This window comes from Bos javanicus, chromosome 20 (assembly GCF_032452875.1).
Source record: "Bos javanicus breed banteng chromosome 20, ARS-OSU_banteng_1.0, whole genome shotgun sequence".
Classification (NCBI taxonomy): domain Eukaryota; kingdom Metazoa; phylum Chordata; class Mammalia; order Artiodactyla; family Bovidae; genus Bos; species Bos javanicus.
In genome coordinates, this window is record NC_083887.1 from 40,658,621 (window position 1) to 40,673,659 (window position 15,039).

At 41.3% G+C, this 15,039-nt stretch overlaps 1 protein-coding gene across 1 annotated transcript; it reads left to right on the forward strand.

Annotated features, from left to right (window-relative positions):
* The first annotated feature begins 2,674 nt into the window (after positions 1-2,674).
* Positions 2,675-3,161, forward strand: LOC133233358 (ubiquitin). The gene has a single exon (XM_061393146.1). It carries the CDS (start codon positions 2,774-2,776, stop codon positions 3,005-3,007), a length of 234 nt encoding a protein of 77 aa, XP_061249130.1. The 5' UTR covers positions 2,675-2,773; the 3' UTR covers positions 3,008-3,161.
* Positions 3,162-15,039: the final 11,878 nt, after the last annotated feature.

A 15,039-nucleotide genomic window follows, 5' to 3' on the forward strand; every position in this document is an offset into this window, starting at 1 on the left:
TTCCCATCTCTTTCAGAATTTTCCAGTTTGCTGTGATCCACACAGGGCTTTAGCATAGTCAGTGAAGCAGAAGTAGATGTTTTTCTGGAATTCTGTTGCTTTGTCTACGATCCAACAAATGTTGGCAATTTGATCTCTGGTTCCTCTGCCTTTTCTAAACCCAACTTGTATATATGGAAGTTCTCACTTCACATACTGCTGAAGCCTAGCTTGAAGGATTTTGAGCATAACCTTGCTAACATATGAAATTAGTACAATTATACAGTAGTTTGAACATTTTTTGGCATTGGCCTTCTTTGGGATTGGAATGAAAACTGACTTTTTCCAGTCCTGTGGTCAGTGCTGAGTTTTCCAAATTTGCTGATATTTTGAGTGAAACACTTTAACAGCATCATCTTTTAGAATTTTAAATAGCTCAGCTGAAATTCCATCAGCTCTACTAGCTTTGTTTATAATGATGCTTCCTAAGGCCCACCTGACTTCATACTCCAGGATATCTGGCTCTAGGTAAGTGACCACACAATCATGTTTAACTGGGTCATTAAGACCTTTTTTGTATAATCTAAAATAATCATCCTATTTTAAGGTCAACCGATTCACAATCTTAAATCCATTGGTGATTTAATTCCCCTTTGCCTTGCAACCCAACACGTTCACAGTATTGTAGGGGTAAAGATATAGACACTTTGGTGGAGTAGGGTGGGGGAAGCTAGGCGGAGGTGACATTACTCTCTTTACCAGGGAAGAATACCTACAACATGGCTTATTAAGTTTGGATTTCACCTTAACTTTAACTGTGGATAAGCTTCTTTATCCAGATATTAATTACATTCTGATACCTCTCAGGGTAAAAATTAATATGCCTCTTAGAATTACCACGGAGAAGGCAATGATAACCCAAACCAGTACTGTTGCCTGGAAAATCCCATGGATGGAGGAGCCGGTAGGCTGCAGTCCATGGGGTCGCGAAGAGACGGACACGACTGAGCGACTTCACTTTCACTTTTCACTTTCATGCATTGGAGAAGGAAATGGCAACCCACTCCAGTATTCTTGCCTGGAGAATCCCAGGGACGGGGGAGCCTGGTGGGCTGCCGTCTATGGGGTCGCACAGAGTCGGACACGACTGAAGCGACTTAGCAGCAGCAGCAGAATTACCAAAATGACTCTTGCTGTCAAGTGTCTTTTAAAATAAGTATATTTAACTAACATCACTTAGTCATTAATTAATTTGTATGTTCTTCAGAGTCTCATTTTTTTTCTAGATAGAATCTGACCACATTTGAACCACATTTGGGGACAATCTCACCTAGGGGGAAAATGTCAGAAAAGTAATGCTGTAAACATCTTTATGTCAGATACAGATTATCTAAAGGGTCTGCTTTTGCACTTTGGGTTCTTATTTAGAACTTCTAGCGCTGTGTGTGTGTTCATACACACATATCACACACATGCATGCATCCATATATGAGAAACAAACCTCCCCCCACCAAAAAAAAGAGGTTGGGGAGGTGGGGAAAGAAGAGACTTGGAGTTATAATGAGAAAAGACACTGCAAAAATAACATTGTGGCTTCTGTGGGATCCCATATTTATCCTCTCAGATGCTTCCAGAGCAAACAAAGTCCATTTATAAATGAAAGGAGGATTTTGCTGTCAACCTAGAAGCTCCACCTGAGACCTAAGGAGGAAAGGCCCCACCCTCACTCTTTTAGTCTCTTACTTCATTGCCTGGAGCAAACACACCTTCTCTTAAACACACCACCTTCAATATCAGTCTTGGTCTCTGCAAATGTGGTCATTGGCATCTATGCTCACTTCTACAGTACAGAAAAGGAAAGAATTTAGTATTTAAATCTACCCAAGGGAGATAGATTAATGTGGTCATTTTTCCAGCCTCAATAATTTTATCTGAAATGAAATTCTACTTAAGTCAAATATTATATTTTCATGCACTCAACTGTTAGAATGGAGTACAGAGACTCTGACTATTACTCAGAATTAACCTGGCTACCACAGGGGAGGTGAAAATTCAGAGTGAGTAGTTAGGAAGGAGATGTGCCCTCTCTCCCTCCCCACAACCTCTGGGTTCCAAGGGTCAAGAATACAGTGGAAAAGCAAGAGGTTAATAAATAGGCACAGGTCAATTTGAATCTGGACTTGACCATACTTAGTGTCTGACCACAAAAAATTCCACAAGCCCTCTGGTCCTTGGTTTTTGTTTTTGTTTTTTTTCATCTTTAAAAGGGTAGTAATCATTCCTACCTTCAAAAAGAACTTCTGTGATAATTTAAGAAGAATATGTTTGTGAGAGATTCTAACACAGCACCTGGCCCAAGTAGGTACTTAAGAACATTCAAGTACATTTTCAGTTCAGATCAGTCCCTCAGTCATGTCTGACTCTTTGTGACCCCATGAATTGCAGCACGCCAGGCCTCCCTGTCCGTCACCAACTCCCAGAGTTCACTCAAACTCAAGTCCATCGAGTCAGTGATGCCATCCAGCCATTTCATCCTCTGTCATCCCCTTCTCCTCCTGCCCCCAATCCCTCCCAGCATCAGAGTCTTTTCTAATGAGTCAACTCTTCACATCAGGTAGCCAAAGTATTGGAGTTTCAGCTTCACCATCATTCCTTCCAAAGAACACCCAGGACTGATATCCTTAAGAATGAACTGGTTGCAGACGCGGCTGGCATTGTTGGGTTCCTGTGTCGTCTTGGAGGTGACTCGGCGTGATTGAATTTGTGGCATCTTCGCATTCACTCACAGGTCAAAATGCAGATCTTCGTGAAAACCCTGACCGGCAAGACCATCACCCTGGAGGTGGAGCCCAGTGACACCATCGAGAACGTGAAGGCCAAGATCCAGGATAAGGAGGGCATTCCCCCTGACCAGCAGAGGCTCATCTTTGCCGGCAAGCAGCTGGAAGACGGCCGCACTCTTTCTGATTACAACATCCAGAAAGAGTCGACCCTGCACCTGGTCCTTCGTCTGAGGGGTGGCTGTTAATTCTTCAGTCTTCTATTCATAATGTTCAATGATGACATCCTTCTGCACTCTAGCCATTTACCCCAATTTAAGTTTAGAAATTACCAGTTTCAGTAATAGCTGAATCTGTTCAAAATGTTAATAAAAGTTTTGTTGCATGCAAAAAAAAAAAGAATGAACTGGTTGGATCTCCTTGCAGTCCAAGGGACTCTCAAGAGTCTACTCCAACACCACAGTTCAAAAGCATCAATTCATTGGCACTCAGCTTTCTTCACAGTCCAACTCTCACATCCATACATGACTACTGGAAAAACCATAGCATTTTACAGCTCTTTAAAAGTCCTGAGCCCACCAGACCTCGGATCTATCCCTACCCTTCCCCTGTTCTTCCTTCGTATTGCAGAAGGAATAACCTCTGCAGGCCTTCTTGCCTGGCTTCCAAATCCCTGCCTGGGTTTGGCCCATGGACAGCACTATGGAAGTTAGACAGCAAGGGGTACAGGGAGAATGCAAGGGATGCTCCCCTTCCCATGCCCCTGCCTCTGGTGGTTACTCTGGCAGCTTCTGCATCTCCTTTATGGCCCCACCTTCTATGATCCCATCTCCTTTACAGGTCCACCATGGTTCCAGTTCCAGTCGGGTGATCTCAGACCTTTAGGCACAGTTAAATACTACTTCCTTCTAAACTAGGGCTGGTAATGGCTAGTGCTCAGTCACTAAGTTGTTTCTGACTCTGCAGGCCCATGGGCTGTAGCCCAGCAGGCTCCTCTGTCCATGGGATTTCCCAGACAAGAATACTGGAGGGGGTTGCCATTTCCTTCACGTTGCGTTAACTCACACATGATGGCCATGTGGCTGGGTTTGACTCTCCACTTCTCCATCACTCATGCAACTGCTCCCTGAACTAAGACTCTGTATTTTAGGTACTCAAAGTAATTTCTGTTTTGTTTTTTTTTTCTGGTAAGATCTCAACTGTTAGAGTTCTTTTCCTCTTTCCCGAGCCGTGACAGTTGAGGGAACAATATAAAGGTCAGAAACCTAGCCTGCCTTGGATTTATTTGGTGGCTCAGTCAGTAAAGAATCCACCTGCAATATAAGAGACCCGGGTTCAGTCCCTGGGTCAGGAAGATCCCCTGGAGAAGGGAATGGCAACCCACTCCAGTATTCTTGCCTGGAGGATTCCATGGGCAGAGGAACCTGGCGGGCTACAGTCCGTGGGGTTGCAAAGAGTCAGACACGACTTAGTGACTAAACCACCGCAGCAAACTCTAAGGGCTTACAATCCTTGTTTTGACTTACTCACTACCTGTTCCCTTTATGTGATAATTATGATCATGATCTAATGATCAATAGGGAAGAGAAGGACCAGGAATTTCCTGTCACTATCATAGTGGGTGGATTGAGGGGTGTCATCAAATGGAAGGAAGACCTAGTCAGTTTAGATGTTCATCATCCTGGAGATCAGAGAGCAGGGCTTTCTAACTGGTAAAATAACAGGTAGATGACAGGCTAGACATGTGATGTGCAGGGTAAGTGGAAATGAGCATCAGGTACCTGATGAAGGACATTTGAGGAGCTTTTTGTTCGCTTCACTCTGGCATCTACTCAAATGACACCTCAAAGAAGCCTTCTCTGACCATCTCATCTAGACCAGTATCATCACATCACCACTCTTTCTTTGCTTTAACTTCAGAGCACTTACGAATACTGGATTCCACATTATACATTTACTCATTTATCATCTATTGTCTGTACTAGTAAGAAAGCCTCAGGAGGTCAAGGGCTTTGTTACATTAGTCACTGAATGTCAAGAACCTAGTGCTGTACCAAGCACATAGCAAGCACTCAGGAAATTATGTGTTCAGTGAATGAAAGAATGTGAGGACACTGAATGTCTTGCATCTGGATTGCCTTCTCCCCCACCACACATTCCCTATCTCAGCCAAGAGGATTCATTATCTACTTCTGCCTATAAACTCCAAGTTAACTACCAGCAGGCCCTCTTTGTGCCCTAACAAAATAACAGGTGATGATGTTTGAGTCTCAAGCAATGGTTTTTACCACTTCTAATAGTCTCTTGAACTGTGGTGTTGGAGAAGACTCTTGAGAGTCCCTTGGACTGCAAGGAGATCCAACCAGTCCATCCTAAAGGAGACCAGTCCTGGGTGTTCATTGGAAGGACTGATGTTGAAGCTGAAACTCCAATACTTTGGCCACCTCCTGTGAAGAGTTGACTCATTGGAAAAGACCCTGATGCTGGCAAAGATTGAGGGCAGGAGGAGAAGGGGACGACAGAGGATGAGATGGCTGGATGGCATCACCGACTCAATGAACATGGGTTTGGGTGGACTCCGGGAGTGGTTGATGTACAGGGAGGCCTGGCGTGCTGCAGTTCATGGGGTCGCAAAGAGTCAGTCTTGTGACTGAGTGACTAAACTGAACTGAACTGAACTGAAAGCTATTTACTTATCCCAATGTACCTTGTTTTGCCTCTTTTTTCTTGGCTTTTGCTTCCTAAATATCTCCCTGGGCCTTTTCACCTGTGCCTTGCCAATCTGTTTGTCTGGATATCTAGCTAGCCTCTGACTCAAGGTTTTAACTGACCATGAACGCACTTATATGTCTTGACTTCTTACTATTGCCCTGCTACCAACACCTCACGTAAGCCTCTAGTTCCTGGTTTTCCTTTTTCACCCATGTTCTGTGTATCCCAGTGCTGGCATGCTAAAACAAAGGAAAGAAAGGGAGGATACAGAGGGCAAAAATAGAAGACAGAGAAAATAAAACACTTTCTGCTTTCTCATTTCATCTAGGTTTACCAAGAGGACCTTGAGTTCTAGTTTGTTTGAGCTGACGACTTAATACCCAACCTTGAGGAAGATTATTTGGACTAGCCTGACCCAGTGTAACTCTGGTATAAAGCAGAAAGTTTGATCCTAATGCTGAGCTGTGCATTCCAACAGGAACCTCTAATCCCAGACTGATAAATAAGTAAAATTAGCCCTGCTAATCCCCAATTGCTAGAGGCCTGACTGATATGTTTGTGCTGTTGAAATAACACTTTTAAATTCTTTTCTTAACAGTATTTTGGGCTTGGAAACAGCTTCATTAGTCTCCCTATTTTATGGAGCTAATGTGCCCATTTTAATGGAAAAGGATTTGGCCTAAAAGAAGAAAACTGGATTCTGGCTCCAACCCTGCCACTCATTAGCTATGTGCCTTTGGACATTTGCCCCTTCTAGGGCTTAGTGTCCCTATCACTAAATGAAAGATGTGAACTTAAATGATCTCTGAAATTATTTCAAGCTTTATAATACTGTGCAATTTAGAAAGTAAGTAAAAGCACTGGTATGTGTAGGGTTTTTTGCCAAAAGTGAAAGTCACTCAGTCGTGTCCTACTGTTTGCGACACCATGGACTGTAGTCTATGGAATTCTCCAGGCCAGAATACTGAAATGGGTAGCCTTTCCCTTCTCCAGGGGATCTTTCCAACCCAGGGGTCAAACCCAGGTCTCCTGCATTGCAGGCGGATTCTTTACCAATTGAGCCACAAGAGAAGAAAATAGTATGATACAGTGAAAGAAACCCTGGAATCCCAGAGCTCTTGTTTTTAATGATCCCTTTCTGCCTTCTTAGTTTCCATTCCTTTTCCTGTGAAAAATTAATATGAGTTTGAGCAAGAATATATCTGAGCTCCCTTCTTTTTCTCAGATCTTATAATTCCTACATTTCTATGATTATACAAAGGTTATTTGCCTGGCATACACTATGAACAAATTTTCACATCTTTGAAAACAGACAACTATGAAATGGCACTTGGAATTTGAGTGAGAGTAGTATAAAACCCTTTTCACCTTTTATGGGCTTTTCTGTCAAGTAAATTTCAGGAGGAGAAAAACATTACTTAATTATTCATGATATGGATGAGTGGATACATGGATAAATAAAAGGAGGTAGAGATTTTATAATAAAGAGATGAGAAAAAAGAGAAGTAGCTAACATGAATATTTGACTTAATGTGGTTGTTAGTTTCAAGCCATAATCCAGATTTTATCTTTGATGAAAGGTGGTCCCAATAGATCCAGTCTTTGTCCTTGTTTTATTTCTCATAGTTTCAAATTGCACCCATTTCCCAGAATTGATCTGCTGGAACCAAAGTATCATAGAGCTAATATCTCTAACATTGATTGAAGGACTTTTAAAATACTAAACTGTCAATATTTTCCTCACGAGAGCCTCCCTATTAATTAACATTGAGAAGCATTTATTTCTTAAATTTATTGTAAAATTATAATTAAAGTTAGATTATGAACCACAAATGCTTAAAGCTTATGACTCAAGTTTCTGTTGTTGTCATTGCTTGCCGTCACTAAGTCATGTCCAGCTCTTTTGTGGAACCCCATGGATTGTGGCCCACCAGGCTCCTCTGTCCATGGGATTGCCCAGAAAAGAATACTGGAGTGGGTTACCATTTCCTTCTCTATCGGATCTTCCTGACCCAAGGATCGAACCTACATCTCCTGCATTAGCAGGTGCATTCTTTACCACTGAGCCACCTGGGAAAACAAGTTTCTACTATTTTCCAGTGAAGGCAAATGATACTACAACAGCAAGAGGGGTAAAAAGGAGGGAGCAGGGTAGGTAGAGGTTTCTATTTCTTAATAAGAAAGCATGTGAAGGCCGTTGTCCCTCTTGAAAAATGATTGGCGTGGATAGTTAAAAGGAAGACATATATTAAAGCACTTAGCATAGGCCTGAAACATGGTAAGTATTTAACAAATGTGATTCCCTTTCCTTCTTTTCTTCCTTCCACAAATTCCTAGACAATCTTCAAGATGATCATTAATCCTGAAAGTTTAAATCTTCCCCAGTCCATGATTCACCATGCCTCTGCTCTTTTAATAAGGCTTAGTAAATATGTCTATCTTTCATACACCCTTAGGGTGTTCATTTTATTTCTACTAGCGTCTAAACAGATGAAAAGTACAAGACATGCCTAACCAAGATTCAGCATGCTTTAAGGATTCTTTCCTGCAGAGGTCTATTTTTAAGTTGCAAGCTCTGAGAACACATTGTGTATGAAATGAGTACAGCTTGTTCAGTCTTCATTCTGGACCTTGCCCAACTGCTTCTAGGACAGAGAGGTCCCAAAGACATGGCTGGAGATCAGCATCCCCTGTGGGGCACACCTATGAAATTTGTTGTGGAACCCCCTGAGTTTAGGGCACAATGTGGCAGATTTAACAGGTTTCTAATATCTCTCTCTCCCTCACCTACACCAAAGATTATTGTTTCATTTTCTCAGTCACTGATTTATGCCTTACCAGTTTTTTAATGGTAACTAAAACTGTCCAAGAATGTACTTAGTCTCTTTATTAGTATTGATTTGTGGTAACAACCTCTTATATATTTAGTTTGTTTATTTATACCCATCTTTAAAAAAAGTTTAAATATACATGTGTGGTGTATGCGTGTGTGTGCATGCACTCACATGCGTGCTAAATCATTTCAGTCATGTCTGACTCTTTGCAACCCTGTAGACTGTAGCCCACCAGGCTCCTCTGTCCATGGGATTCTCCAGGCAAGAATACTGGAGTCGGTTGCCATGCCCTCCTCCAGGGGATCTTCCCGACCCAGGGACCGAACCCACGTTTCCAATGGCTCCTGCATTACAGGCGGATTCTTTAGCCCTGAGCCACCACAGAAGTGTGTGTGTGTGTATACATATTATATATATACACATATATATATATATACACACATATATATATACATATACACACACACACATATATATATATATACTTCTTCAGATTCTTTTACTTTACAGGTCATTGCTGTTGTTGTTCAGTCTGTCAGTCACGTCTGACTCTGCGATACCATGGACTGCAGCACACCAGGATTCCCTGTCCTTCACCATCTCCCAAAGTTTGTTCAAACTCATGTCCATTGAGTAGGTGATGCCATCCAACCATCTTATCCTCTGTCATCCCCTTCTCCTCCTGCCTTAAATGTTTCCCAGCATCAGGGTCTTTTCCAATGAGTGGATCTTTGCATCAGGTGGCCAAAGTGTTGGAGTTTCAGCATCAGTCTTTCCAATGAATATTCAGGACTGATTTCTTTTCAGATTGACTGGTTGGATCTCCTTGCAGTCCAAGGGACTCCAAGAGTCTTCTCCAACACCACAATTTGAAGCATCAATTCTTCAGCGCTCAGCCTTCACTATGTTACAACTCTCACATCTGTACATGACTACTGGAAAATCCATAGCTTTGACTAGATGGACCTTTGTTGGCAAAGTAACATCTCTGCTTTTTAATACACTGTCTAGGTTTATCATAGATTTTACTCCAAGAAGCAAGCATCTTTTAATTTCATGGCTGCAGTCACTGTCCACAGTGATTTTCGAGCCCAAGTAAATAAAGTCTGTCACTGTTTCTATTGTTTCCCCATCTATTTGCCATGAAGTAATGGAACCGGCAACATTCAGAAAATGAAGATCATGGCATCTGGTCCCATCACTTCATGGGAAATAGATGGGGAAACAGTTGAAACAGTGTCAGACTTTATTTTTCTGGGCTCCAAAATCACTGCAGATGGTGACTGCAGCCATGAAATTAAAAGACACTTACTCCTTGGAAGAAAAGTTATGACCAACCTAGATAGCATATTCAAAAGCAGAGACATTACTTTGCCAACAAAGGTCCATCTAGTCAAGGCTATGGTTTTTCCAGTGGTCATGTATGGATGTGAGAGTTGGACTGTGAAGAAGGCTGAGTGCCAAAGAATTGATGCTTTTGAACTGTGGTGTTGGAGAAGACTCTTGAGAGTCCCTTGGACTGCAAGGAGATCCAACCAGTCCATTCTAAAGGAGATCAGTCCTGGGTGTTCTTTGGAAGGAATGATGCTAAAGCTGAACCTCCAATACTTTGGCTACCTCATGCGAAGAGTTGACTCATTGGAAAAGACTCTGATGCTGGGAGGGATTAGGGGAAGGAGGAGAAATGAGATGGCTGGATGGCATCACGGACTCGATGGACATGGGTTTGAGTGAACTCCGGGAGTTGGTGATGGACAGGGAGGCCTGGCGTGCTGCAGTTCATGGGGCTGCAAAGAGTCGGACATGACTGAGCCACTGAACTGAACTGAACTGAACCGAATGGAACCGGATGCTATGTTCTTCATTTTTGTACAAGTTATTACATAATATTAATATAGTTCCCTGTGCTATACAGTAGGTCCTTGTTGATTATCTATTTTATACATAGTAGGGTGTATGTGGGCTTCCCTGGTGGCTCTATGGTAAAGAATCTGCTTGCTATGTAGGAAACCTGGGTTCGATCCCTGGGTTGGGAGGATCCCGTGGAGGAGGGCATGGCAACCCACTCCAGTACTCTTGCCTGGAGAATTCCATGGACGGAGGAACCTGGCAGGCTACAGTCCATAGGGTCACACAGAGTCCGACACAACTAAAGCAACTAAGCAGCAAGAGTAGTATATATACGTTAATCTTAACCTCCCAATTTATCCCCCACCCCCGCCACCCCCTTTGTATAATACCCATCCTTTTTATCACAAAGGTTTGGAATGACTTTTAACAAAATATATTAAATTTATAAGACAGAAAACCAAGGCCAGAGAAAGAGGAGAATGCAGATGTACCATCCATAAGGGTGAATTGATTGCTATGACTGGGCCTCACATTTAATTATGAACGCCTTTGTAGCCAGGGCCATAATTCTTATCAGAGAGTAAGTAGTATATCAGGGTCTAAAAAAGAGACAAAACTATTTTAGTGCTAAATTCTAAATAGAATGGTATGTATGGCTTTACATGAGTGATATAAAGCTTTTTGTGGACCAAATCCTCAATATATTTAAATTAGGAAGTGGATCTTGGCATGTGGATACTCAAATATGTGTTCTTAGACATTAGTCACTCATTTAAAATGTTTCTGTTTGAAGTATGGTTGTTTTCAAATATATTAATCTCTCAATGACCAGAGCAAAAAGAAAACACAGATATTCTGTTAACTATTAACAAAATAAGTAAAAATTTTGAATTACACAATAAAATCTGTTACTTAGAGAAAAAGAAGTAGATTTTGGATGACTAATTTTGGTGATAACTCTAAATAAACGCTCAAAGCGTAAGATTAAAGAACAACTTGAGAAATGAATATGTGATAATTGGTGAAGACCAATTCTGAAACTGTCTGGAAATTCTGTTGTTCCAAGGCAAGAATGAAAAGTACTTGGGGAAATGAACAGACTATGTCTCTTAGATAGCCTACTCAGAACTCCACTTGGCACAACTCAGCTTCTGAAAGAAGATATAAGAAATTATATTCTCATTTGATTATTATGGGAAAAAAATAGAAATCGTTTTCTCAGACTAAGCCTTGGAGACTGGGCTTCCACACTAGGAATGAATCCTTAAGTTTGGAAAATCAGATGAACAAGTGCGTAACTCATACTCTGGTCTGAATTAAAGACTGCCCCATCTCTATACAGAATTTGACTCTGTGCGCATACAAAAGCAATAGATTAAGAATCTTCACAATTGGAGATTGACTTAGCCACAGTAGAATATGGTCTGGTAAAATAGGAGTATAATATCTTTTCATTAATCTGGGCTTTCCATATACTTTCCCCTCTAAAATCCATGTGCTGTTACAGCAGGGGGTTCTCTAACCCCTTTGCTAAAGGTGGGCCTCCTCGATGCATGACCCCCAGTCTACTACTCACTATACTTCAGTTATAAATAGTCATTTAATGTTTTTCCACCCCTTCAGACAGTACAGGTATACGAAATACATCCATCATTTTCATTACTGATATCCTTTTATGTTGAGAATAGTGTCTGATTTATTATTGATCTTCAAACTCCATTTGTTAAATATGTGAATACATAGATAATGTTGCTATTTTTCAATGTTGTTTCATAACTTTTTGTTAAGTGATCATTCTGCTCATCAGGAGTGACCTCCTGTGTGTATGTGGGATGTAACAGGATGTAGTAGGTATGATAATATTTAATCCTTAAACTATCCTATCAGGGAAATTTGATTATTACCTTCCATTTTACTGATGAGAAAGTTGGGACACTAAAAGGAAAAAGAACTCCCCAGGGTTGTACTGTGGGTAAACTATGAAACTAAGAATAAATTAAAAGATGCTTACTCCTTGGAAGGAAAGTTATGACCAACCTAGATAGCATATTCAAAAGCAGAGATATTACTTTGCCAACAAAGGTCCGTCTAGTCAAGGCTATGGTTTTTCCAGTGATCGTGTATGGATGTCAGAGTTGGATTGTGAAGAAAGCTGAGCACCGAAGAATTGATGCTTTTGAACTGTGGTGTTGGAGAAGACTCTTGAGAGTCCCTTAGACTGCAAGGAGATCCAACCAGTTCATCCTAAAGATCAGTCCTGAGTGTTCTTTGGAAGGACTGATGCTAAAGCTGAAACTCCAGTACTTTGGCCACCTCATGCGAAGAGTTGACTCATTGGAAAAGACTCTGATGCTGGGAGGGATTGGGGGCAGGAGGAGAAGGGGACCACAGAGGATGAGATGGTTGTATGCATCACTGACTCGATGGACATGAGTTTGAGTGAACTCTGGGAGTTGGTGATGGACAGGGAGGCCTGGCGTGCTGCGATTCATGGGGTCACAAAGAGTCGGACACAACTGAGTGACTGAACTGAACTGAACTGAACTACCACATAATGTGAGCCCTATGACCAAATTACCTTTCAGATCTTTAATAATTTCATCCTCTCACAAAGTACCCATCTCCCTACACTCTTACTGACATTATTATTATTAATTATTGGTGAATCATTGTTTTAACTTGCTTTTCTTTGATAAAAAGTTGAGATTGAATATTATTCAATTGTTTATCAGTTTTAAGTGTTTCTTAAGGATATGTAAGTTAGCACACGTAAGTTTTAATTGATGGAGGCAAAGGAAAAAGAAAGACCAAGAAATAGACTTATTGTTCAGGGTAAACAACAGGTCTAACTAACTAACTAAACTAACTAGAGTGTTGCCCATGGGGACAAGGAGATGTGGGGGGAGGTACCAGCAGCAAACATCTCTGTTTTTAGAGTGGTCATTAGTTTATCCTCCAAAGCTAGTGTTCAGGGAGGAAAGGGGGCACTGTTACTAATACCATCGAGACCACAGGTGTCAACCAGGACTGTCAACTGGCCAACTGGCATATAGAGCCATCTAACCTATTCTTCACCTTACCAGACTGGCTCTAGCTCTGAAATGCGGTGACTGCTCCTGGTTACCTCAAACTGTTTTATTCAGCATATCGTGTGGGCCATGTTCACTTTTTTTTTAACATTCCAGGCATTGCACAACTATTTGTACTGTCCCTGTCAGTGTGTCCACTTGGGAGACGACACACCTATTCCAATGATGTCATAACTGTTCAAAACATTTTTTTGTAATTCTGTTTGGCATCACCTTCTGAACCATTAATGTCTTCTTTAAAAAGTCAATCTGAACATATCTTGTTAATCTTTTTATTCCACTTAGCTCCTTGCATGTAGAATCACTCAATAAATAGTCACTGGATTCAGTGAAATGCAACTAGATTCCAAAGCTCAAAATTACCCTCAGAGAATTAAGACTCATTACTGTTGAGTCTATTCATTAGGCCACAACTTAGAAAACACAGACTGGAAAGAAATATGGTAACCATGCTTATCTCTGAGTTTTAGAATTATAAATAAAACTTCAGAAAACAATAAAAAGATGAAAATCAAAGCTTTCATTATGAATATGTATTAGTTTTAAATTAAGAAAATGTTCATCTTGTTTTGTGTTTATATACTATGCCTTAGGTAATTCCAAAGAAGAGTTTCTCAAATACGTTACATAATATTTCCATTTTGGGAATATGTGTACACCCTTCAGAGGTGATTACTTGGAAAGGAACAACACCCATTTACATGAGTACATCCTGTAATGTTTGTTTAAAAAAATAATCCACTACTTTATAATCATGCTTCTATTTTAGACATTTTCATGAATATAAGTCATGACATGGATGCTATGAGGGACATGATTTTAAAAATAAGAGAAATAAACATTCAAGAAATAAGCAGATGACACTTGGGGTCAGGGCACCTAGCCAGCTGCCTGGTGAGTAGTCTCCAGAGCTGTGAAACGGAGCAACGACAGTGATTCATCTGTAAGTTCTGCCTAGTGATAAGCAAGAGGGACATTTGCCCAGCCAGATATTTAGAGACTGAGAACAAGTGTTATCATTCCAGTCTTATGGAATGAAATTAAAGTGTAGAAGTTCTAACAGTTTGCCTGAGCTTTCAGACCAGAGTGTTGAGAGGGCATATACCAAGGACCCACATCAATACACATATATTTCTGCCAACTGCGTAACCAACTAAAACAGCCACACCCTCAACACAAACTGCCCATAAACCAAGAGCTAATTAAACACAAACAGAGTTGTTATCACTCACCACCGGATGGAGTGGTATATGGTAAGGGTGTTCTGAGCAAGAGTGTTCATGTCAATGTGACTTTCTATGAAAAAAACTTTCTTAACCTTGTGGATGGAAGAATGGGAAAGAGAAGAAGAGGCAGTACAGTGGCTGGTGGCTGAGAACTCAGGGTCATCCAAAGACGCCAGGGATTTATGTTGGAGGAGGCCATATTACCAGCTTCTTTTGAGCCAGAACCACTGGAAGGGGACCATGTTCGGAGCAAATGTTCCCACGTGACTGCCACTTTCCCTGTGCATGAATATAAGTCTGGGCTATAAAGGAGGTAGGGACAGTGGGAAGCCAAAACTGGTTCCCCTCTCCTAGTGGAAAGGAGACGCATGCTGTCCATTGTAAAAAGAAAACATTATAAAGTGCCTGTTTATGTGCTGAAGTAATTTCTAATTACTGGAGGCAGGGAGCGTGGTCTGGTGTGGTTACGGGAGGGCGCACAGCACCAGGACAGCAGCCATTCTGTTCTGCTCTCAGCCTCCTCCTATGACTGGTGGCTTGTCACCTAACCTCCTCCCTCCTCAGACTC